This window comes from Musca autumnalis, unplaced genomic scaffold (genome assembly GCF_047663935.1).
Source record: "Musca autumnalis isolate F117 unplaced genomic scaffold, ASM4766393v1 scaffold_1, whole genome shotgun sequence".
Lineage (NCBI taxonomy): Eukaryota > Metazoa > Arthropoda > Insecta > Diptera > Muscidae > Musca > Musca autumnalis.
In genome coordinates this window covers 252,475,564-252,502,566 of record NW_027411644.1, presented here as the reverse complement: position 1 = coordinate 252,502,566, position 27,003 = coordinate 252,475,564, and the positions used below count along the sequence as shown (strand labels likewise).

The window sequence follows — 27,003 nt, the reverse complement described above, 5'->3', positions numbered from 1 at the left end:
GAACTGCTGAACCGAAGTCCCAGTGGAACAGCTGAACCGAAGGCCCCTTGGAACTGCTGACCCAAAGTGTAAGTTTGCGGATTTAGAACCGTCTTTAGTTCCAATCTGTGTAATTAACTCCCTGCAGTAGTAAGCTCACCATTCTCACCCATATCTGAAATACTTCAGTGACCTATAGTATGAAGTAAATGAGAATTATTAGTCATAAGCACTGACGACAATTGTTATAAGGTTACACTGGAATGCAATTCTCCCTTGGATTATATGTAATCTCACAGCGGGTGGGTAGTAATGATGTAGTGCATGTTGCTTATTTAGATGGCTGGTTCCGTATGGTAAGGGTAGTATATGTTGTATTATGTACGTGAAAATTTTGACAGGTTCATCCACCTGCTTAAGCATTACTATTTAGATTCGAGAGTGATTTAAACGTTGCTCATAATTTATCCAAGCCCATATCAATGCCGCATGGCTTCAAGTGATCTAGACACTCTTTCCGTCTGTGCTCGCCTATTAATCTGCTGACTTCAAGGGTAAGCTCCCTAACTCTCGGATTTTCATGTTTTGTACGGCGAACCTCATTTGCTATCCCATTGACCCTGCTGGAAAGTTTGGTCTAATTTCGGATATTATTCTAGGAGCTACGTAGTGAACGTATGTAGCAGTGATGATGTCCCGGAAAATTAAGCGAGGATCTGAGGGACTGGACAGTTTTATAAAGCTAATGTTGTTAAATTTTTTGAATCCTTGCCAACCACTTTTTTATTGGTTCAGAAAAGTACAGTGATCAGAGGTTATTTAGTCGGGTGGTGTTTTAATGGGTCGATGAAAGGTAGTTGTCCAGAGCCAAGCGGAATGACGTCTTGTCAGAACCCCTCATTTAAAAAGACCGCGTGTCACAATGACTATTTCTGGCGAGCTGTAGAAACCTCCACTTATCCTTGTATGAACGCCATCGTTCAACGTGAAAAATGTGGTACTATCAATATCCGAGACCAGCGTTATGGTCCTCAAGTCATTGCCCACGAAGGAATGTGCCAAAGCTTATTATAAGCGTTGAAGTTTCTAAGCACAGACGGTGATTGCCATCTAAAAGCGAACTAGTGTCAGGCATATAATGCAAACATATCAATTTAGCGGCTGTATGTCAGTAGACCACTTGGTCCTCTCATAGAAGAAGATGCTGCTGTTTGGGTGACGACGGGGGATTTCGAAGTTGGAAACACGCTGAGAGATGTTCAGACATAGAGAGCAGCAACATAACTCCTATCGCAGTAATTCTGTAGAAGGCTAAGACCGGAGCAGCTCCAGAAGTGCATGTTGACATTCGGTGTTTGCGGATCTGGCAAAAAGAACAGATACCAGGAAAAATTCTGATCCGTTAGTCGTTATATAACCAATTACAAAGTAATGTAAACAAAAATAACTACTTATATTACTCCTTATTAAGTTATGAGTACGGTGGAACAGATCGTGTGTGTCCGACTACAAATCCTGGGGGTGTGTTCAACGCTGACCGTCGGCAATCGGGATTTTTGTCGACAAAATAAAGAACAGAGGTGATGGTGGCAATAGCGTTAAACAACCCTTTATGTCCGTACGCGTGGCCGAGTTTATAGTGTGTTCGGCTACAAATCAGAAGTTTGCATGATCAAATCCCACAGAGAACAAAATAAAATAAAACTATGAAGTGTGTTGAAAAATTAAACAAATTCCCACCTCAACAGTTCTAAAATAGAAAAACATAGTATAGTATAGTATGTATATGATTTTTAGCTTATTTTTATACTTCAAATAACTTGTTATTCTAGTGGCCCTAAAATAACTAGTTATTCAGTGCGACATGCCCTTGTTAGAATAATGGGTTAGTAGGGGGTTTTGTAAGTAGTTACGGCTATCAGTGTACTATAAAACGTCATTATTTAATAAGGTTTTTTTACTGGGGATACATGGTCAGGGGGTTCTTCTACATCCAAAAGAGTTCGGAGCATGGTGTAAAAATAAACGAACACTAAAATATAGTTGCTGAGGTGAGATCCCTGATGAGAAATTAAAAAAACAAAAAAATTTAAAAAAGATCTTTGTCCAAACCGACAAACTTTATGAACAAAATAGTTTGTCCTTCGGCCTAATATGACAATCTGTGGGAAGGATTTGGTTTTTGTTTGCTAGTGAAGTTATTCGGGTTTAGGTTGTGTCAACGAAATGGAAAGTATGGAAAGAATATATTCAACAACTGTTCACTGATAATAGTCGATCAGACAACAGTGAACAAATACAATTGCCACTTTCAGGAACCCGTATAACAAGAGATGAAATAGAGTCCGCTATAACATCACTTAAGGACAACAAATCGCCGGGTCCTGATGAGATTCCATCAGAAATATTAAAACTTATAGATTCCAACAATGTCGACTTACTAACAATACTATTTAACGAGATTTATGAGACGGGAATATATCCTCAAGATTGGTTAAAATCAACTTTCGTAACCATACCCAAGAAAAGCTACGCCAAATCATGTAATGATTACAGGCTAATAAGTCTTATGAGTCACGCTTTAAAAATATTCCTCAGGATAATCCACAAGAGAATTTATGAAAAATGCGAAAAATATATGGGCATATCTCAATTTGGTTTTAGAGAAGGTATGGGTACTCGTGAAGCTTTACTCTCCTTACAAATTATTATTCAAAAATGCCGAGAAGTGCAGAAAGATGTTTTCTTATGCTTTGTCGACTATGAAAAAGCGTTCGACAAGGTACAACACGACAAACTAATTGATATCCTGAAATCAATTGGTATTGACAGCAAAGAAATCAGATGTATCAAAAATCTATATTGGTACCAATCCGCACAAATTGAAGTCGATGGAGATATAACGGAACCTATTCTTATATCGAGAGGCGTAAGACAAGGATGTATATTGTCTCCACTGTTATTCAATATCTACTCCGAAAAAATTTTTGAAGAATCCATCAACAAAACGTCCAAAGGCATATTCATTGGTGGTAGATACATTAATAACATATGCTGATGATACTACAATATTAGCTGACAGTATCTCACAACTACAAGAATTAATGGACAAATTGGTAACATGCAGTAACAAATATGGCCTAAATATAAACACAAAGAAAACAAAATATATGATTGTGAGCAGGAGAAATAGCCACAACAACATTTCCCTAAAAATACAAAACTTCTCAATTGAAAGAGTCCAAAACATTAATTATCTTGGAATAGACATAAATGACGAATGGAATTGCTCCAAAGAAATAAGAAGGCGTATTGAAATTGCACGAAACTCATTCTTTAAATACAAGAAAGTTCTGAATAGCCATGATATTAACCTGGAAACAAAATGTAGATTTTTAAAAGCATATATATGGTCAACATTATTATATGCTATGGAAACATGGACAATAAAAGCAGTAGATGTGAAGAAATTAGAATCCTTCGAAATGTGGGTATACCGCCGAATTTTAAAAATTCCATGGACGGCCTTAATTACAAACAATGAAGTGATGCGAAAAATGAATCGAAGTAGAGAGATCATGATAAACATCAAGAGACGAAAAACAGCTTACCTTGGTCATATCATGAGAAATTCAAAATACAAAATACTGCAAGATATCTTAAAATCAAAAATTGAAGGAAAAAATCCTAAAGGCCGAAAAGAATTATGTTGGATTGCGAATATTCAAGAATGGACTGGATTACGAGATGTTGGATACCTACTAAGTGCTGCCAGAAATAGAGACATATTTGCTGATATTGTGAAAAATTTATGAATTTGTCTAATATTTTTATTTAAAATCGAATTTTTATTGTAATTGTATTGATCGCTAAAATTCGTATGACGAATAGGCAAATAAAGAAGAAGAAGAACGAAATTCTCCATCATAGTGTTTCTTTGAGTACGTATTTATTTGAGCGAGCAATATAAAAGTTTCTTGTTGAAAACCAAGAAAAAAGGGAACTGATGAGGATCTGTGAGAGTCTTAGTCTTCCCTGATTTACCCCTTGGTAAACATCGCCAATTTTTCCCACAAATAAATTAAAGTTGTTTTAATAAAATAAAATATAAGTCGTCATCTCAAATACAAACGCCAACTCTCCTAATAAGACAACAATAAATAAAAAAATTGTTTTGGTTTTCAATATGAAACCTATTCAAACGAAAAATCGGGACTTCTTTTATCTCAAAGATTACTATTATTACAATGATTACCTGTTCTTTGGTCAATTAAAATAACCACTAATAGAGAATGCCTGAAGTGTTTAATTATCCTCAACTACGATACATTTTGCCATTCCGCAGTATCAAAGCCACAAAATTCTGTATTCAAGTACCCGTAGGAACAACTGGAGTCCTATTATTTCAGATATTGATATTTTTTTATAAACATTTCAAAACAAACATTTAATGATGTTTCCATTCTTGTAAACGTTGCCTCAATATCGAATTCCAATTCCCAATTTATGTATCCTAGCATTTAAAACCAATTAATTAAATTACAGAGCTCACATTCACCCAAGAAACAAAAACGTCATATCCAACAATTACAATTTTACAACTGCCATCAATCAAATTGAACAAAGAAATTTCCTGCCGCAAGCAACCAAAACACACTCAGCCAACCAACATTTCAAATCTGTTTAAGACAAAAATGTTCGAGCATGCCGTTATAAAAATTCAACAAAATCAGTTTGACGGCAGCCGTAAAGCAATTGCAAACATCTATGAAAACAAGCATTTGTGACTAAATATGCGCTAAAATTGCTGTTATTATGCGGCCTATTAAATTTGCTTAACGTTTAGCGTGTCTTTGGTTTGAACGTTAAGTGAATAAAGTTAAACAATTGCGACTGGTTTAGTTGAACCAGTCAGTCTCTGTGTGACTATCTCTGGCCTCCTGACTCTGCTGCTGCTGCTGCTGCTGCTGTCTCCTTGTAAATGTTTTGCAATTTGTTTGAACATTAAATTTTGTGTGAAAATTTATTGTGGATTTTCTGCCTTGACTTGCTGTTGTCGACTTGACTCGATAACTGGAAAATTGCAAATATTAACCATTTGCGCAATTGGAAAGTATGAATCTATCTCCTCCGCTAGACATGTGGTGTACGTCGTCGTACACCAGCACCCAGACTTGCGTAATAAAGGTTATCTTCTCAAATATTTACAGTGAGTTATTTATTGATTTCCAAAGATATGATAGACATTGAGAAGAGAGAAAGACAGCCATAAATGCGGCATAATATTAAATGCGCCATCACCAAAGAGTCTGTTCACAGAAATTGTTGAAATATTGGGTATAACGTGATATGGTGTTTTGATTAACCAAATGGGTGTGTACAGTGGGACAACATGCATAATGTACAGTAACATTATATGGGAATATTTTCCCACAAACATACCAAGGGGACAGTTGGTCTTCTGATAGAAGACCCGTTGGTCTTCTCAAAGCAGTACAGCCAGTCGCCTCATAGAAAGCCATCTCAAAGAAGACTAGTTGGTATTCTCAACGAAGACCATAGTGTGATTGCCTATTTCATGTTTTAAGTTACCGACAAAAATCGGTAAAATTTAACGCAAAATTATGAATGAAAAGTTCAAATAAAAGTTGACAACGTTGTTGCTATCGGTAGAACTTTACACCTACTTCTTATAGGTCGAGTCCGAACGGAGTGTCTTAAGACACTACTTGTATAGAAGTTGTCTATGGCTAAAATACGCAGGAAATGTCACCAAAATTACTGGGAGGTATTTTGCCACAGTTGAAAATGTCGATGTTGTTGGGGTATCAAACCCATGACTTTCAGTGTGCAAAGTGTTGTACCACGGTGGCACCCTATAAAAGACCAGCTAGTTTCCTAAATGAAAGCCATCTATTCTTCTCAAAGAGAACCAATTGGTCCTCTCATAGAATATCAGTTGTTCTTCTCATAAAAGAGCACTTGGTCATCTCAAAAAATACCAGTATGTCTTCTTAAATAAGACCAGCTAGTCCTTTCAAAGAATCCCAGCTGTTCTTCTTATAGATATCAAGTTGGTGTTCTCATTTGATCAGTTGGACTTCTCAAACAAGATCCGTTGGTTTTCTTATAAAAAATCAACTATTCTTCACATAGAAGATCAATTGGACTTATTCTAGGTGATACGATGTTCTTCTCATAGAATCTCAGTTGATCTTCTCATAGAATCTCAGTAATATCTCATAAAAAATCAACTATTCTTCACATAGAAGATCAATTGGACTTATTCTAGGTGATACGATGTTCTTCTCATAGAATCTCAGTTGATCTTCTCATAGAATCTCAGTAATATCTCATAAAAAATCAACTATTCTTCACATAGAAGATCAATTGGACTTATTCTAGGTGATACGATGTTCTTCTCATAGAATCTCAGTTGATCTTCTCATAGAATCTCAGTAATATCTCATAAAAAATCAACTATTCTTCACATAGAAGATCAATTGGACTTATTCTAGGTGATACGATGTTCTTCTCATAGAATCTCAGTTGATCTTCTCATAGAAGATCAGTTGATCTTCTTATATGTGATCAGTTAGTTTTCTCATAGATGATCTGTAGTGCGATTCTCTAACTCATTTTTTGAGTTACGGAAAAAATCGGTAAAATTAAAACGCAAAATTATGAATGAAAAATTCAAATAAAAGTTGACACCACTCTTGCTATCAGTAGAACTTTACGACTACTTTTTATCCGTCGCTAACTTACCGAAAAAAATCGTTAATTACCGGAATTAACTCAAAAAATGAGTTAGAGAATCGCACTACAGATAGTATTCTTATAGAAAATGACTTGGTCTTCATATGTGACCATTTGGTCTTCTAATAGATGATCAGTTGATCTTCTCATAGAAGGTCAGTTGATCATCTCTTACAAGATCAGCTGATTTTCTCATAGAAGGTCAGATGATCAGTTCTCATAGAAGATTACATGGATTTCTTATGGAATATCAGTTGGACTTCTTATAGAAAATCTGTTGATTTTCTCATAGAAGACCAGTTGATCTTCTCATAGAAATTCATTTGATCTTCCCATAGAAGATCATTTGATCTTCCCATAGAAGATCATTTGATCTTCCCATAGAAGATCATTTGATCTTCCCATAGAAGATCATTTGATTTTCTCATAGAAGACCATTTGATCTTCTCATAAAAGATCAGTTATTCTTCTCATAGAAGGTCAGTTGATCATCTCTTACAAGATCAGCTGATCATCTCATAGAAGTTCAGTTGACCAGTTCTCATAGAAGATTACATGGATTTCTTATGGAATATCAGTTGGTCTTCTTATAGAAAATCTGTTGATTTTCTCATAGAAAACCAGTTGGTCTTCTCATAGAAAATCATTTGATCTTCTCATAGAAGATCAGTTAATCTTCTCATAGAAGACCAGTTGGTATTCTCAAAGAAGATCATTTGACCTTCTCGCAGAAGATCATTTGATCTTCTCGCAGAAAATCAGTTGGTCCTTAAATAGAAGATCAGTTAGTCTTCTCATATAAAATCAGTTGGTCTTCTCATTGAAGATCAGTTTGTTCTCATGGAAGTTCAGTTGTTTTTCTCATAGAAGATCAGTTAGTCTTCTAAAAGAAAGCCAGGTAGTTTTCTCGAAAAAGACCAGTTAGTCTTCATATTGAAGATCAGCAGGTCATCTCATAGAATTTATTGAAGATCTGTTGGTGTTCTAATAGAACACAAGTTGATTGTCTCAAAAACGACCAATTGTTCTTCTCATAGAAGTCCAGTTAGTATTTTCATAGAATATCAGTTGGTTTTCTCAAAGAAGTCTGTTTGGTCTTCTCATAGGAGATCAGTTGTTCTTTTCATAGATGAATAGTCGGTCTTCTTATAGAAGACCAGTTGATCTTCTAATAGTAGTCCAGCTGATCTTATAGAATTTATAGAATATCAGTTGGTCTTCTCATAGAATACCTTCTGGTCTTCTTAAATAAAATCAGTTGTGCTTCGTATAGAAGATCAGATGGAATTATTACAGAAGAGTAGCATGTCTTCTTATAGAATTTACTGAAGATCAGTTGGTGATCTCATAGAGAGCAGTTGGTCTTCCCGGTTTTTCTATATACCCCCAGCGTTTATGCTGTCGAGGGTATACACACTTCTATACGGGCAAAATGTGCCTCATCGAAAAAAATGGTTTTGTTTGGACGAAATCCGTTTCAGACAATTTGGAGTTGATTTAGCCATGCCCGTCCGTCTATCTGGCTGCCGGGAAGACTGGATGACCGATTCGTTCCAAAATTTGGCTTTCGTAATATTTTGTCCAAACTTAGTTTAGGTTCGAAGATGGGTTATATAGGTCCTTCCGGTACCTTCCCCACAAAAGTTCGAAAATGTTCCGAAAATTTGTGCGCATGATCCATACTTTGCACATTCTAATATATCTACCAGATATAATCGGTCCACTCCTTCGGTACCTCCCACACAAAATTTCGAAATTGTTCAGTTTAAGACCAGAGGCAAGTTCATACTTCCTTAGAAAATAGCCTGAAAGGTGCAAAAAAAAAAAATCCCTACGACACCGTGCATAGTGCTTGAAGTGCAAGAACGCATCTTCCGATTCGGTCCAAAATTTGGGCTTCTTAATGTTTTGTCCAAATTTAGTTTAAGTTCGAAGATAAGCCATATGGGTTCACTCCTTCAGGTACATCCCCCACAAAACTTTAAAAATGTTCGATTAAATTGTTCACATGATAACTCTTGAAGGGAGTGACCGATTTGGTCCATACTTTACACATCCTAATATATCTAACAGTTATAGATCAGGTTCTAATGTGGGCTATATTTGTCCACTCCTTCAGGTACCTTCCATACAAAATTTCGGATAAATTCACTTTAAGTGCTGCTCTCGAATCACTTTGATTTTTGTTGAAGCAACTTGCATTCGCTGCCTCAATTACAACGGTAAAGGTTTTCCAGGGGCAAGTCCATACTTCTTGAGGAAACTGCCCGAAAGGTGTAAAAACCCTATGGTACCATATGTAGTCGCTGGAGAGCACGATAACTCTCGAACTGAATAACCGATTTGGTCCAAAATTTGGCCTTCGTCATATTTTGTCCAAACTTATTTCCAGTTCGAAGATGGGCAACACCGGTCCACAACTTCCGGTACTTCCCCCAATATTTAAAAAAAATATCACTAAAATGGTTTGCACAATATCTCTTGAACATTGCAACTAATTTGGTGCAAACTTTGGATCTCCTAATATTTTGTCCAAATTCAGTTTAACATCTAAAATAGCCCATATCGGTCCTCTCCTCAGGGTACCTCCTCCAAAAAAGTTAAACGTTTGTGTCTAAGTTCAGTTTGGGGTCTGTTCGAAGATCACCTGGCAATGTATACCGTTATTGTTCGTTGTGATAGTGTTCACAGCGATATTATGTTTTCCGTGGACAAGTCCATGCTTCCTGGCATACTGGTCCAAAAGTTATACGATGACCCACTGAAATGACTAGTGGGCGCGATATCTACCGAAAATATATGACTCCCAAAATAAGATCCATTTTCATAATGGACTATGTCGGTCCTTTCCTTCAAGTACCTTCTCCGCAACACTTTTGAACTTTAATTCTAATCCAGATTTTTGTCGGCACGGTAAATGACCAAAAGGGGCCAAAAAATTCTGAAGAGACCTAAATACATTCGATCTGTAAGTAGATGATAGTTTCAATTCACATAAACTGAGGGTATATCTCTGTCGGCAAAGCCGACTGATACTTTTTTACTTGTTTTCTTAATATACCAGTGGGTCTTCTCACAGAAGATCACTAGCTCTTCTGATAAAAGTCCAAAATATCCTCTCATAGAACAATACGGTTTCCACAGAAGAACAGACCAGACAAAAATATGTGGAAGATCACTACACCTTCTCACGAAGGAAGAAATGCAAAATGTGAACATCGTTTAATTCAATAAGTCAAGTTACATGATCCTGCATAACTCCTTACCACTGTGTGCGTCACCCTGATGTATAACTGTCTACGTTTATTTCCAAAAAAATATTATAATTAGGCAATTATGTAAAGAGATTAACGGCGGTAGATTATCTTACATAGGCCATAGCAAGCATAGTTATTTTATGTCGTTGCCACCGCCATCGTCTCCCAAAAGCATTGAGCTTTGTAAATGTTATGGATAACTTATTTCGAAAATGGTCATAAATTTCATTATATATAGGTGTGCACACGATCACTCTATGGGCAATGCTAAGCGGGAGCAGCACCACCACCGCCGGTTGGCTGATTAGTAGCGGTTTTAAGTAACAAAAATGTAGCTGCTGCTGTCTGCTTGTTGGTTTTTATAGTCTCAACAGATATTTTGACAAGTTGGTTTTAGGTGTTCATTGCGTCAGACGGGGGAAGAGGCAATACAATTTATTGGCCTACGGTTTTTTTGGTTTTCGGTGGTATATCATGTTGTGTTTTGAAGTGTGGAATTGGATTTTCTTTCCTTCTTAATAAAAACCATAAAAACTTATAAAAATCTCATAAAAATAAATCTACAATCAATTGAGATTTGTTGAATTTAGACACATAGACACGAATGACTAGAGTTCGGCTGACTGGCTGGCTGTCTGGCTTGCATGTAGACAGGAGTCTCTCTCTGAATGTGATTTGCATAAATAAGAAACTTTTGTCGTAAACATTTTAATTATTGTTTATTGCCAATGATTTAAGCTGTCGTTTTTCGTTCGTTATTTCTGTCGGTTTTGTAGAAATTGAGTAAGGTTTCTCCCCCATACAATTTATCAACTAGCGCAGTGGCAGTGAAGCATGGAGACACAAATTTCAAACAGCAGCCAATACCTTTGACAATGGCAAGACATTGTGTTTTCAATAATTAATTTATTGGTTTCCTGACAGTACCCCCAGTCAGACACAATGGAAGTTGTTGTCGTTGTTGGTGTGCTACCGCCACAACTCTTCCACAACAAATGCCTTGGCAATTTTGTGTTATTGGCGTTACTCTCCCCAGCTTTCCGTCAATTTTAAGCTGTTAATATTGTTTGTGGTGGCATTGATCTCAGTTTATTTGCTATGAATTCACTTAAGAATCGTCGCGGTTGTATTTTTTTTCTTCACTTGCAAATCTTTTAAAAGTAGCTTAACATGTCTGGCATAATAATTATTCGGTTACATTTTAGTGTCTTGCGAATTATGTAGTGCTGAGAATATGTTTTGTTATTCCATTATTAGGAGGATTTAAATAATTCGAATATTATCGCTATGTCAACGTGCACACTCAGAGACACACAGAGGAGTACCTGCCTGACACATGAAGAAAGATTTAATTATGACAAATGTTAAAATCGAATAATTATCTCACCCTCTATTTATGAAAAATATATATTTCCAAAAATAAATTTCACAAATGTATTTTCTTTAAATACAAGGGAGGACTGGACAATTTTCTCTCAATAAAGGGCCAAAAGTTCTCTCTTCTCAAAGAAGACCAAAAGATCTTCTCGTAGACGAACCAAAGTTCTTCTCTTGGAACATCCTCGTAGAAAACATGGAAGATCAATATGTCTTCTCATAGAAGACTAAAGGATCTTCCCATAGAACCCCAAAAGATCTTCCCATAGAAGACCAAAAGGTCTTTTCAAAGAAGGCCAATAGATCTTCTCGTAGACGATCAAAAGTTCTTCTATTGGAAGATCAAAGGATCTCCTCGTGAATACCAATATATCGTCTTTTAGAATATCTACTCATGGAAGATCGAAGTGTCCTCTCACGGAAGACCAAAAGATCTTTTCATGGAACCCCAAAAGATCTTCCTATGGAAGACCAAAAGGAAATGATCTTCCCATAGAAGAGAAAAAGGTCTTCTCAAAGAAGATCAAAGTGCCTTCTTATGGATGACCAAATGATCTTCGCATATAACCCAAAAGTCTTCCTATAGAAGACCATAAGGTCTTTTCAAAAGATCTTCTCGTAGACGATCAAGACTTCTTTTCATGGAAGATCCAAGATTCTCCTCGTGGAAGACTAATTGATCTTTTTATAGATGATCGAGGGATCTACTAATGGAAGATCAAAGGATCTTCTCATGGAAGATCAAAGAGTCTTCTCATGGAAGATCAAAGTGTCTTTTCATGGAAGACCAAAAGATCTTCCCGTAGAAACCAAAAGGTCCTCCCATAGAAGACCAAAAGGAAATAGTATTCCCATACAAGACCAAAAGGTCTTCTCAAAGAAGACCAAAAGGTCTTTCCAAAGAACACCAAAAGATCTCGTAGACGATCAAAAGTTCTTCTCTTGGAAGATCAAAGGGTTTCCTCGTGGAAGACCAAAAGATCTTCTTATAGAAGATCGAAAGATCTACTCATGGATGATCAAAGGATCTTCTCATGGAATATCAAATATTCTTCTCATGGAAGGTCAAAGTGCCTTCTCACGGGAGACCAAAAGATCTTCCCATGTAACCCCTAAAGTTTTTCCCATAGAAGACCCAAAGGAAATGGTCTTCCCATAGAAGATCAAAAGGTCTTCTCAAAGCAGATCAAAGTGTCTTCTCATGGAAGACCAAAAGATCTTCCCATATAACCCCAAATGGTCTTCCTATAGAAGACCAAAAAGTCTTTTCAAAAGATCTTTTCGTAGACGATCAAAACTTCTTCTCTTGGAAGATCAAAGAGTCTCCTGGTGGAAGACCAATTGATCTTCTTACAGGTAACCGAAAGATCTACTCATGGAAGATCAAAGTGTGTTCTCATGGGAGATCAAAGTGTCATCTCATATATATAATTGTTCCACAAACATCCCAGTTGGGACAAGAAGACCAAAAGATCTTCCCGTAGAACTCCAAAAGGACTTCCCATAGAAGACCAAAAGGAAATAGTCTTCCCATAGAGGACCAAAAGATCTTCTCGTAGACGATCAAAAGTTCTTCTCTAGGAAGATCAAAAGATCTCCTCGTGAAGACCAATAGATCTTCTTATAGAAAACCCAAAGGAAATGGTCTTGCCATAGAAGATCAAAAGGTCTTCTCAAAGCAGATCAAAGTGTCTCCTCATGGAAGACCAAAAGATCTTCCCATATAACCCCAAATGGTCTTCCTATAGAAGACCATAAAGTCTTTTCAAAAGATCTTTTCGTAGACGAACATAACTTCTTCTCTTGGAAGATGAAAGGTCTCCTCGTGGAAGACCAATTGATCTTCTTACAGGTGACCGAAAGATCTACTCATGGAAGTTCAAAGAGTGTTCTCATGGAAGATCAAAGTGTCATCTCATGGAAGACCAAAAGATCTTCCCGTAGAACCCCAAAAGGACTTCCCATAGAAGACCAAAAGGAAATAGTCTTCCCATAGAGGACCAAAAGATCTTCTCGTAGACGATCAAAAGTTCTTCTCTTGGAAGATCAAAGGATCTCCTCGTGAAGACCAATAGATCTTCTTATAGAATATCGGAAGATCCCATCGAACCCCAAAAGGTCTTCCCATAGAAGACCAAAAGGAAATGGTCTTCCCATAAAAGAGAAAAAAGGTTTTCTCAAAGAAGATAAAAGTGACTTCTTATGGAAGACCAAAAGATCTTCCCATATAACCCCAAAAGGTCTTCCTATGGAAGACGATCAAAACTTTTTCTCTTGGAAGATCAAAGAGTCTCCTCGTGGAAGCCCAAATGATCTTCTTATAGATGATCGAAAGATCTACTCATGGAAGATCAAAGGATCTTCTCATGGAAGATCAAAGAGTCTTCTCATGGAAGATCAAAGTGTCTTCTCATGGAAGACCAAAAAATCTTTCCGTAGAACCCCAAAAGGTCTTCCCATAGAAGACCAAAAGGAAATAGTATTCCCATACAAGACCAAAATGTCTCCTCAAAAAAGACCGAAAGGTCTTTTCAAAGGGAAATGGTCTTCCCATAGAAGACCAAAAGGTCTTCTCATGGAAGATCAAAGGGTATTCTCATGGAAGACCAAAATATCTCCCAATAGAACGCCAAAATGTCTTCCCATAGAAGACCAAAAGGTCTTCTTATGGTCTTCTCAGTGGAAGATAAAAAGGTCTTCTCATGGAATATCAAAGGGGACACTCGTGAAAGACCAAAAGGTCATCTCATAGAAGACCAAAAGGTACTTTCATAAGATACCAAAGAGCTGTCTCATACTCATTCTCATAGAAGTCCAAACGGTCCTCTTATAGAGGGAGAAGAGTTCAAACGCTCGCCGTAATGTTCATACTCGTCTCGTTAAAAGAAGAACATCTTCAAAAATAAATCCCACATCAAAATATCGAATAAATCTCCAGCACGTTCATAACAAATTGCAAACAAAATACCCGGCGAAAACGTGTGAAAAGGTGTGATTATGAACGGATAATGTGAGACAATGAATAGAGAGACACCACATCATGGTGACACATACGCTGGCAAACGATGACCCCACCCAATATAAAAAAAAATAAAAATTGAATGCCGTGATTCCTGTTTAATCGAAAACAAAAACATGCCACTGAACAAAGATACAATCGACATTTTAATTTAAAGGTTAAGAAATGGACAAATCATTAATTGGTAAAATAAAATGCATTTCAATAAAACATCAAAAAATACAACGGAAATTACACAAATATGTATTCGACTAATTGAAAATAAAACTTTGTTATTTTTTTTTCAAATGTTTATTTTTTATGTTGTAAAAAATGTGATTTAAAATATATCAATTTTAAAACAATTTCCGTAATCGGATATTCAACAACACGACCTGTAATTGCCGTTAAACATCAACGTTTCATTTGCATTGATTTAAAAATAAGTCCGTGTTTAGACACACGGGAAAGTAAATTCAGTTTTTAGGCAATAGGGGGTAGTAAAGAGTATTGAGGAGCTCTTTCCTTTCCGCTCTCTCCCAAAAACTCAATTTACTTTCCCTAGAAATTTGTGTGTCTAAACACAGACTAAACGAACACAACGCAAACAGATAATGATGTCAGTCTAAAATTTGCTTAGTTGCCACATACAAATTTAATGAACATACATACATATATATTTACAAAGCTTATAAAACAATGAACATTTTTGTTAGCGTATTGTTGCTATCCATCCACTCGAAACAACGACAATGCACAATCGCCACTATGTACAACTAGCCGGAAAATAAAACACCAAAAAATTCGACTAATACTACAACGTGCCACAAATTTCTGAATAGAGATTTTTTTCATAATACACAGACTGCAACAGTAGCAAATTTTGAATTTGTTTATGCAGTCGTCTGTCTGTTGCTACTAAAATAAGGACAATATTAAACCTAAATTAAACAAAACTACGAAAATTCGCACATATATTTACAAATGAACAGAATTCATTTTAAGGATGGTAGAGTATTTTGTAAAATTCGAAATTCGTCGAAAACAGTTAAAAAAATAGGGGCCTGACCGACTCCCCTACATTTCCACTTGAATTTCTTCATGATTAAGTAGTGATTTTATTGCTTCCTCCATATCCATTCTCCATCTATTAAGAACGTGCGGTTCGTATCCAAATCAGTAAGTTCATTGTTTATGTAAAATTTTTGAAATATATCCCTAATTGGTAACTATTACTATATTTGGTTACCGACAAACTCGTCAAAATTGAAACGTAAATTTTAAAAATGATGCGTTTCAAATATACAACATAACTTAGAGAAATTCCAAATATCTCTGATTTTTACACAATCAATTGTTTTGCACAATCAATTGTAAAAACAATACTAAATGAATATTGGATATGTTTAGATCATAAGTAGAGATGGGAAATGGGTAAATACCCAAATGGTAAATACCCATTATTTTGGGCATATTGGGTAAAAATGGGTAAATACCCAGGTATTTACCCAAATTGTGGGTAAAAACTATTATATAAGTAATTTAGGACAAAATTCAGTCTGAAATATTACATGGTCCATTTAATAGTAAATTTTATTAATGTACATTTAAACGGCATACAGAACAAGTTAAAATGAACAATTAAACATATTATTTAAACACAATATTTTTGCAATATTAGATCATAACATCACTGTCACTATCAGTATCACTCCCAATACAAATTATGGAAGAGTTAGGCGTAGAGTGGGTAATACCACTGGACGTGGATGGTGATTCATCCAATATTGGAGATAAATTTAAGATTTCCTCCTCAGGGCATATATTTTTCTGGGAATTACACCTTTGATTTTTCGCTCTATTGCAGAGATTCCAATTGTGAGATATGAAACATATTTTTGCAGCAGTATCTGCACTTAATCTGTTTCTCTTTTTGGAGTGGATAAAACTGTGAGTGCTGAATGAGCGTTCTGTTCCACCATGTAGTAGGAGATATTTCTTGTACGCAGCTCCATACAAAATCTTTTGACCATAGATCCTCTAGCTTTATAGTTTGCTAGATCCGTCATTACATTTACATTAAATTTTAAACCCATATCATGAATAAATTCCATCGCAATTAAAAATTCAGATGAATTTAAGTCATACCCAACGCTATTGGGGTCAAGTAAACTTGCTGCCAAATGTATGGGTTTAATCGTTTTTTTCCATCCTTTTATCAAAGGATGACAATAATTCTTTTTTTTCGTCATCATTAATTTCGTTTGTTGCTGTTAATGTATTTTGCAGCTTATTACGAATGTCTTTAAATGCAAAATTCACACGATGTATATTGTGTTGATTTGATTCGAAAAAGGTTGTCCATTCAGCTATAGGTTGGAAGAGTTGTAAATTGATGTCTAACGTGTTCCAAAAATCTTCCGAGAGTAATGATGATTTTGTTGTTGGACTCAGGGTTATTTTTTCATGAACAGCCAAGGCTTGAAGGGATACTTTACTGTTCACTAAGCTTTTTACAGTTATGCTACTAACTGCCTCATCTCGTTTTAACTGGGAGTTTTAGCTGTTCTCCAGATCCTTTTTCTTTACAGATCTTAGCAAATGTCCATGAAAGGACCTTACTGTATTTAATAGTTTTGATTATATCAATAACTAGTAAAAAATAGTTCTTCACAGTGGGACATTTTAAAAAGTCTTCGCTGAGCAAATTAAGGCAATGGGCTACACATCCTAGTGGTACTACTTGAGGATATACCTTTTGAACCTCTTTAAATGCACCCTGCATATTCCCAGCATTATCGCCAGTGAGAGCTATAAACTTGTGCTCACCGTAAACATTCATTACTTTAATAATCTCATCGGCGATATATGCTGAGGTGTGCTTGTTGTCTTCAGTTGCCAAGCTTCGGACAAACACCATCTCGGGCTTTGAGATTAAAAAGTTGATTACACCTTCACTGCGCACATTGCTCCAACCGTCACACTGCAGATGCATGTAACTTGCTGCCTTCACTTGCTCAGTAATGTTTTTCGAAGTTTCATCATATATCTTGTTCAAGTACTTGCTGGAAATTGTCTTTCTATTTGGTAATTTAAGTGAAGGATTCAATTCTTCGAAAAATTGCTGCCAAAGTGGATGCTCAACCATTGAAAAAGGAGCTCCAGATACAATAATTGCTCTGGCAAGTTTCTCTTCAAGGCTATCTTTGTAGTCATCGCATATTTTGAGGCTCGAGTTTGATGGTGGAAGGGAAGTTGATGCGCTTGAAACATCACTGTAGTGGTTCGAATTTTGCAATTGGGTGTTCTGTTAACTTGGAATCATTTCACTTACTTCACTTATTAACGTAATTGGGCACTTGACGCAGTTGACCAAATGTTTTGCCATTTTATTAACATTTGGGAATTTGTAAACCGTGTTGCAGTATCTGCAAAGAACTGCCTTTGAGTTGCTTGGATTTGTTGCAAAATGCTTCCATATTCGTTCATTTTTAGGTATTCTCATCTTAAAAACGATCAAATTTTATTTTTCCATTTTTAACAGTCTTCACATTTTACCGCATACCTTATCAACAGATTAATCAGATAGATTAGTGTATTTTATACAGGTACAATACTTTTTTAGCGGTTCTAAATTTTATTTGAAATAATTTTTTAGCCGATTGAAAAATAAAAATTTTCAATTTTGTTTTTTTTTTAATACCCAAATAAACACCCTGAAAAGGTATTTTAAGGGATTTACCCAAGTTTTGGGTAAATACCGGGTAGAATCCCATCTATAATCATAAGTGTGGCCAATGTAATTTGCCACAATTAATTTTTTATGTTTCATTGGGTATCATTTTTAAGTTTTTAACTTACCAACCACAGATAAAATTCTTAGTTAAATCCATACCTGAAAATATTAAAAAAATAAATCATTTATTAGGTATCTTTATATCTTTGTAATGTTATTACAGTCATGCATAAAAGAAAAGTAATTTCATTCACAGGGTTATAAGAAGTTGGAAAAAAATAACAATAAATACAAATAAAATAATTCGACACCTCCGAATCCCTTCCTAGCAAAAATTTGGATCCGGTAGTCATTACGTAACCCTTTACAAAGTAATGTAAACAAGCTTCTTTTCGCATTACAAGTAATCTGAAAAGTAATGGGTTACTTTGTAACGACACCTATTGGCTCCGTTTGCTGAGGTTAGCTCGCGGTGGCCAGAGTTCGTCACAGAAATTTATTTCTGTCAGTGACAGGAGTAAGGAAAGACAAAGGTATTACTTTCAAAGGAAGGATAATCCGCTTTATTGCTACTATTTTATATGCGGCGGCCTTAACAGGGTAACCCCAGATGTCCGTCCGCCGGTGAATCCGCACAGAGTCAAGACGGGCTCGTATGCCAGTGGCGTTGGACAACTCACTGGTCTCGGACGGCTTCTTTATCCCGCTCCGCCTGTTGTACTCTCGAACAATGGTCCCTTGGGATTTCTTGGTGGACGATGTTATCCTGGTGGCGTGTGACAACTCACCAGGTTTCTCGCTTGCGGCTCTGCGGCGTCACTATGTTGGTTCCGGGATTTCCTGGGGGACGATACTCCTCTGGTGGCGTGGGACAACTCACCAGGCTTCCTGCTCCGAATCGCGTCAGGTATGGGTTCCCGTGGCGTGGGACAACTCACTGGGCTGGCAGCTGTATGTGGACGGAAGTGGCGTTTCTACTCACTTCTCCGATTCTAGTGGCCTAACACAACTCACTATTTCAAACTGTCCCCGGTCGGTAGTTGTCCACAGTTCACTCTACTCACCTGGGTTCTTGGGTTGCCTTGTACTTCTTGCTGTGATTTTCCTGCTGACGTAGACTCTACGTTCTGGATTCGCAAACTGATCCCTGTCCTAATTTCGCCACGTCCTTTTATAGTACGCTGTAAACAACTCCAACTACCTTGTTTACTTCGCGGGGATTTTCAAAGATTCTCCGCGCATGCACCGTGTTGTTGGTTGTTTACGATCCAGCAGAGTCGGAATGCACAAAGGTTCTTGATGCATTCATCGTGTTGTTGGTTGTTTACAACCAAGCGGAGTCGGAATGCACAAAGGTTCTCGGTGCATACATCGTGTTGTTGGTTGTTTACAACCCAGTAGAGTCGAAATGCATCAATCGCAGGCGCATTGTTGTTACATGTTTACGCGCATATACCGAGTTGTTCACCTGCAAGTGCATTTCGCCAGCCATGCAGTCGCCAATAGAAAGCCTATGGACGTACGTTTTGTTGCTAGATGTTTACTTGCAAGTGCATTCGTTGCAATGCATTCGCCACTAGCAACCCTATGGACGTGTGTTTTGTTGCTACATGTTTACAACGATCAACTCATTTGAATATCGTTGGACGTTGTTTTTTAAAAATCTACGCAACGGTAAGTTGTTTTGATCCTTAGACTACGAAAACAACTTCGAGGGTCAGTTGGACAATGTAGAGAAACATGAAATTTTGGTAATTCATTTTATGTTATATTACAAAGTATTCAATTCAAATTCATTACTATCATATTAATATAATACTACTATAGTACCATCCTGTGGTACCAGTCTGTGTAGCCGGAAACGAGCCGGCGACTTCCGGCGTCACACTTCTCCCCCTCTTCGATTGCAAAGTAGTCAAAGGCTCTTGACAAAGACTTCCTTCTGCCGATTAATTATTATTCGATAGCGGCGTCCGCAGACTTCCACGACCTGCTTGTACTGCTTACGGGGAACTTGCAGCGCAAGTCCCAACCGGATATGCCGTTGAAGCCCTACCTGTACTTCCCTGGGAAATTCCTCCCGGCTGGCAAATCGACACCATGAGTCCCTGGCATCCGGCACCACCACCACGCTGCGTAACCTCCCTGGGCTATCCGGCCCACTCTGGCTGCTGACGGGGCTGGGATTCGGCCACAGACCGCTAACTACCGAATCGGACAATTCGCCGTACCTGGGACTCATGTTTAGCTCGAACGTGTCCAGGTTCACCTCAACTCCCTCGTTACCAGGAATCATCGAATCCGCAGCATCCCCGTCGGAATCCGTATCTGTCCAAGCGGTATATCTGGGCGAAGTTCGCACTCGGGACGTGACTACGTTGTCCGGTTCTTCGATCACACGGTCCTCCTCGTCAGAGACCGTCACCACACTGTACACGTCACCCAACTCCTCGAACTCGGACATCTCGCCGGTTGAAGTGTTTGCTTCGGACGCGGCTACCTCCAACACGGAGTCCTCATCCAGGATGATGACTGGGGATCCAGGTGACACGAAAGGCGACGGCGTATGTGGGTTGGGTGGCAAACGTCCCGGGCGTAGAGGCGTAATAAGGTCATCAGTGTTCAGTACAACACCCAGGTTAGCCGAGGCCCAATTCGAGCGCGGGGGGGTAACCGGTTCCTGGTTCAAAACCTCAGCTATATCGGCTGTTCGCACTTGGGACTCTGACCGGAAGGGGTGAACAATTGCCACGGGTCGCTGCACCGGTTCGGCTGTTGTTTTCCATAGCCGGGGCAGGTGGTTTGAAGTTACCACTGCTGCCGTATCCGACGTCCCGCCGCAAACTCGCTTGCTGGGCCCGGCCTCCTGACTGTCTTGCCACCGCTGCTTATAATAAGCCTTCGTTTTCAAGTGGGGCCTCTGGTGTTCCATGTCGCGGATGGGAATTGTGATCACTGTAGAAGAAAGAATAGACAATTTGTTATTAGGCGGTATATGTACCGGGTCGACGGTGCGTCCTGTACGGGTACTGTCTGTCGCAGTGAAGTGTTTGAGTTCGCTGACATGGGCCGATCGGACGTCTTTCCGGTATATACCACGGACGCTTACGATTACCGGTGATGAATAACTCAGTACTTCGTAGGGGCCATCATATTTTGGGGCCAACTTTGCAGCAAAGTTCTCCACGGCCTTTGACAGGGGATGCTGCCGAACCCACACCCATTCCCCCACTGCTGGTTTCCACTGACGGCGGCGTAGGTTGTAGTACCGTCTTTGATCCTCTCCGGCTTGACCTATTCGATGACGCACCATTTTGAATATGTCCTGAAGCTCCTCCGCCTTATCCTTAGGCCCCCTGTTCGTGGCCCCAGTGCCCGTCGTTACCTCGTCGTAGAGATTACCAGGTAGTCGAGGCTCACGACATTGCACTAGATACGCAGGACTGTAGCCGGTAGTTTCCGATACACTGGTGTTGACTGCTAGGTTTATTTCCGGCAGGAATTCATCCCATTTATGGTGTTGGTTCTGACAGAGCTGTGCCATCATCGTCTTGAGGGTCCTGTTTGCCCTCTCCGTGGGGTTTTCCTGTGGAGTGTAAGGTGCAGTGAACTGATGCCTTACTCCAATTTCGCACAAGTACTTCTTTAATTCCCGGCTGGTAAACTGGCTGCCATTGTCCGTCAGGAAAACTTTCGGCGTCCCAAACCTGGCCAAGATACGCTCCCTGAACGCCTTAACCACGGCGCACGAAGTTGCCTTACGAAGTGCCACAAGCTCCACCCACTTAGAAAAACGATCGATGAACACTAACAACATCGTGTTGCCATGTTTCGTGCGGGGTAAGGGCCCAACGAAGTCCGCACAAACGGTGGCCCATGGTTCCTCCGGGATGCTTATCAGCATTTCCCCTGCCGGTGCCATCTGACTAGGCTTATACCGCTGACACGACGTACATCCCTTGACATACCTAGCAATATCTCGCATCATTCCGGGCCAGTAATAACGCTCATGGACCCTATTCGCAGTCTTCCTTATTCCAAGGTGACCCGCGGCCGGTTGATCGTGGTTCTCGCTCAGTACCCTCTCCCTTAAATACGTCGGCACGCATAGTTTCCAGGTAATACTCTCGACGTCATTCGCGTGGTGAGGGATGTGCCGATAGAGCTGGTTTCCGACGACGGCATAGTCGGGAAATTTCTCGGGGTTCTTCTTGATCTCATCCAGTCTAGTCCTTATCCAGGGACACTCTTCGGGCGTTTCCGTCACCGCCCTTTGTAGGGACTCCATGGGTTGTCTAGACAATGCGTCCGCGACGACATTCAATCCCCCTTTCCGATACTTGACAGTGTACCTATACTGCTGGAGCTCCAGCGCCCATCTTGCCAAACGACCTGTAGGGTTATCGAGCGAGTTCAACCATTTGAGGGCTAAGTGGTCAGTTAGTACTTGGAACTCGTAGCCTTCCAAGTATTGGCGCATCTTCCTAATCCCCCATACGATGGCCAGACACTCCTTCTCCGTCGCCGAGTAGTTCCGTTCAGCGTCATTGAGGGTCCGGCTTGCGTAGGCGATCACCCGCTCTCCTTCGGGAAACTCCTGGGTCAGCACTGCGCCAAGGCCACAGTCACTTGCATCGGTTTGTAACAGGAAAGTACGACCGAAGTCCGGACAGGCTAAGACCGGTGCCTGTGTCAATCTTGTCTTCAACAGCTCAAACACGGTTTGCTGTTCCTCCGTCCATCGCCAATGCTTGCCTTTCTTCAGTAGCGACGTCAACGGGTGTGCCACAGTCGCGAACTCGGGTACGAAGCGGCGGTACCAGGACGCCACGCCCAAGAACCGTCGTAACTCCTTCAAAGTCTGTGGTTGCTTCATATCCCTTATAGCCGCCACTTTGTCCGGATCCGTTTGTATGCCTTCCTCGGAGATCACGTGTCCCAAATATTTAGTCTCCTTCTGGAAAAATTGGCACTTCTCGGGGTTGATGCGTAGATTGGCAGCCCGTAGCCTTCGAAAGACCTCCTGTAGTTTCGCCAAGTGCTCGTCGAGAGTCCTCCCTATGACAACGATGTCGTCCAGATACGCAAAGGCGAATGGCTCTAAATCCGGCCCTATGACGCTGTCTAAAGCACGCTGGAACGTTGCGGGTGCAGAGTGCAAGCCGAAAGGCATCACCCGCCATTGGAACAGGCCTCTCCCTGCTACCGTAAACGCCGTGTATTTCTTACTGTCTTCCTCCAGAGGAATCTGCCAGTATCCATCCTTGAGGTCTATGCTACTGACGTACGTTGCCTCCCGTAGTCGATCTAAGATGGATTGGATTCTGGGAAGGGGATATGCGTCGGGGTCCGACTTGCCATTGAGGTGTCGGAAATCCATACAGAGACGCCATGTTCCGTTCTTCTTTCGGGCGAGTGTGATTGGCGAGCTGTACGGACTCCGTGAGGGTTCAATAAACCCGTTTGCCAGCAGTTCGTTTATCTTGGCATCGATAATTTCCTGCATCGCGGGATTGCGGGCTGCATACCGCAATTTAAATGGCCGGTCGTCGGTCATAACTATGCGATGCCTTGCCGCGGTAGAGGGTCCATGAACCTCTTGAAATTTTTGTAGTTCCTGGTCCAAAAACGCTTGAATCCGTTGCTGGTCCTCATCCGAGTGGGCGCTTACCGGTAAAGGTCCTGCGGCAGCTAACCTGTTATCGGTGGCCCGGCGACACTGCGGTTTGTCTACCTCGCAGCTACAGGTTGTGGCGATGGAACGATGCCGTTCTGGTGGAATTGGCCCTCGGGAGTCGTTATCCACCGTGAAGACGCACGACAGCCCCGCCATCGTTATGCGGGCTCCAACCTTTGCCAGGAGATCCAATCCGATGATTATGTCTTCGGTCGCCCTCGGCATGACAAGGAAGCGAGTGGCTACACGTTGGTGGCCCAATCCAATGATAGTTTCAACGGCATGCTCCAAGCTCCGCTGAGATCCATCGGCCAAAGTTACTCTGGAGCTGAACGGTACCAGCTTGACCCTGTCCTCGAGCGCCGACGACAGAGATTCGCTGATGAATGAGGTGGTGGCCCCCGTATCGATCGTGGCTGCGACTTGCTGTCCCCCTACCTCAATAGTAACCACCAACCTGTTGGGTTCCATACGGAGTGATGTGTTTAATTTAGGGGCTTGTTGATGACCTGCGGACCCGTCTCCCCCTGTTCCCTGCGGGTCCGCCGCTCGTTTCCCGACGTACGCCTACGACAACAGTCCACGGTACGACTACCTCTCCGCCCGCACTCCCAACAGAATAAAATCGCTTCGTTCCGGCAGCCCGTGGCAAAATGTCCATCTTGGCCACAACGGCGACACGCCGTTCGCGGATTGATAGGTGCGGAGTGCGACCCGGACGTTGAAATTTCGGGCTCAAGACGCCTGTGTTGTTCCTTGGTCGGTGTAGCTAACGGGGGCAGGTTCTCCAAATCCTCGGCCATGGCCATAAGCTCGTGTAGGGTTTTGAAGTCGCGGCGTCGGATATACCACAGGTACTCCGGGAGAGCATTTTTGAAAATCCGCTCCAACTTCTGCTCCTCGGAGTATTTGCTATGTCTCATCATGTTCTGCAAACTGAGTGCATAGTCGCGGAATTTTTCACGGGGACGCTGAAGCCGTTTCCGAATATCGTCCTCCAGATGATCCAAGAAGCGCGTTGGGAGGAAGAACTTCCGGAAGTCCTCCCGAAAGTCCGCCCAGGATTGCCATCGTTGGTTGTTGTTCCGGAACCAGATCAGCGCTTTACCCTTCATCATTTCTGGCATCATCTTTGGCAGCGTATCTATCTGTATCGCGTACATACTCGCTAGCTCCTCGACCCTTTCCAGGAACTCTAGCGGGTCCTGCTCGCCATCAAATCCCAGGTTCCACTTCCGGACTTGATCGGCCATTGTCCTAATATCGTTGCTAGGGGAGGCTCGGGGTCTACCATTTGGGGACGGAGGTCGCGGTGGATTGTTCCCCGGAATAAGGGTTGTGGCCCCATTAGGATTCGTAATGGCCAAGCTCGGGGTTGTTTTCGGCGAAAGACCGGTCTTGCTGTCTTGCTTTGATGTCGACTGTTCATGCATATCCTGATACCGAAGCAGCTTTTCCAACGCCTCTGCGGTATGTTCTTCGCCCAAGAATTGTCCGAATCTCTTCCGGAGTTCTTCAACTGTTCCGCTTACGTCGAGGCCAAACTCAGTCAAATAATTCCCCAGTTCCTCTTTACGTAGGCTATAAGCCCATGATGTGCGCAGCGTTGCGGGCATCCCTCTACACTGGTGATAGCCCCTTCCTTTTTATGTTGACGGTTTGTTCCTTACTCTGTCCCTGCTCGGGCGCCACTGTAACGACACCTATTGGCTCCGTTTGCTGAGGTTAGCTCGCGGTGGCCAGAGTTCGTCACAGAAATTTATTTCTGTCAGTGACAGGAGTAAGGAAAGACAAAGGTATTACTTTCAAAGGAAGGATAATCCGCTTTATTGCTACTATTTTATATGCGGCGGCCTTAACAGGGTAACCCCAGATGTCCGTCCGCCGGTGAATCCGCACAGAGTCAAGACGGGCTCGTATGCCAGTGGCGTTGGACAACTCACTGGTCTCGGACGGCTTCTTTATCCCGCTCCGCCTGTTGTACTCTCGAACAATGGTCCCTTGGGATTTCTTGGTGGACGATGTTATCCTGGTGGCGTGTGACAACTCACCAGGTTTCTCGCTTGCGGCTCTGCGGCGTCACTATGTTGGTTCCGGGATTTCCTGGGGGACGATACTCCTCTGGTGGCGTGGGACAACTCACCAGGCTTCCTGCTCCGAATCGCGTCAGGTATGGGTTCCCGTGGCGTGGGACAACTCACTGGGCTGGCAGCTGTATGTGGACGGAAGTGGCGTTTCTACTCACTTCTCCGATTCTAGTGGCCTAACACAACTCACTATTTCAAACTGTCCCCGGTCGGTAGTTGTCCACAGTTCACTCTACTCACCTGGGTTCTTGGGTTGCCTTGTACTTCTTGCTGTGATTTTCCTGCTGACGTAGACTCTACGTTCTGGATTCGCAAACTGATCCCTGTCCTAATTTCGCCACGTCCTTTTATAGTACGCTGTAAACAACTCCAACTACCTTGTTTACTTCGCGGGGATTTTCAAAGATTCTCCGCGCATGCACCGTGTTGTTGGTTGTTTACGATCCAGCAGAGTCGGAATGCACAAAGGTTCTTGATGCATTCATCGTGTTGTTGGTTGTTTACAACCAAGCGGAGTCGGAATGCACAAAGGTTCTCGGTGCATACATCGTGTTGTTGGTTGTTTACAACCCAGTAGAGTCGAAATGCATCAATCGCAGGCGCATTGTTGTTACATGTTTACGCGCATATACCGAGTTGTTCACCTGCAAGTGCATTTCGCCAGCCATGCAGTCGCCAATAGAAAGCCTATGGACGTACGTTTTGTTGCTAGATGTTTACTTGCAAGTGCATTCGTTGCAATGCATTCGCCACTAGCAACCCTATGGACGTGTGTTTTGTTGCTACATGTTTACAACGATCAACTCATTTGAATATCGTTGGACGTTGTTTTTTAAAAATCTACGCAACGGTAAGTTGTTTTGATCCTTAGACTACGAAAACAACTTCGAGGGTCAGTTGGACAATGTAGAGAAACATGAAATTTTGGTAATTCATTTTATGTTATATTACAAAGTATTCAATTCAAATTCATTACTATCATATTAATATAATACTACTATAGTACCATCCTGTGGTACCAGTCTGTGTAGCCGGAAACGAGCCGGCGACTTCCGGCGTCACAACTTCTTAAAAAATGTACAAGGTAAACCTACACACTTTACTCCTCACTAAGTAATGACGACGGTGGCACA

General features: G+C 40.8%; 2 protein-coding genes across 4 annotated transcripts in view; both read right to left on the bottom strand.

The window, feature by feature from the left end:
- The window catches only part of sba (six-banded), a 762,450-nt gene that overhangs the window by 479,468 nt on the left and 255,979 nt on the right, over positions 1 to 27,003 (bottom strand). The gene's annotated exons all lie outside the window — the stretch shown is intronic.
- LOC141389352 (uncharacterized) lies at positions 1,049 to 26,164 on the bottom strand. The gene is made up of 3 exons (XM_073960770.1): positions 26,111 to 26,164; positions 20,163 to 21,061; positions 1,049 to 1,342 (listed from the first exon to the last, which is right to left on the bottom strand). Exons 2-3 carry the CDS (start codon positions 21,036 to 21,038, stop codon positions 1,169 to 1,171), a joined length of 1,050 nt encoding a protein of 349 aa, XP_073816871.1. The 5' UTR covers positions 21,039 to 21,061; positions 26,111 to 26,164; the 3' UTR covers positions 1,049 to 1,168.

Coding starts and splice junctions, on each gene's coding strand:
- LOC141389352 (XM_073960770.1), bottom strand. CDS start 21,038: ATGGAACACCAGAGGCCCCACTTGAAAACGAAGGCTTATTATAAGCAG. Junction 1,343..20,162: donor AATTTCCCAGGGAAGTACAG/GTAGGGCTTCAA, acceptor TCTTTTTGCCAG/ATCCGCAAACACCGAATGTC.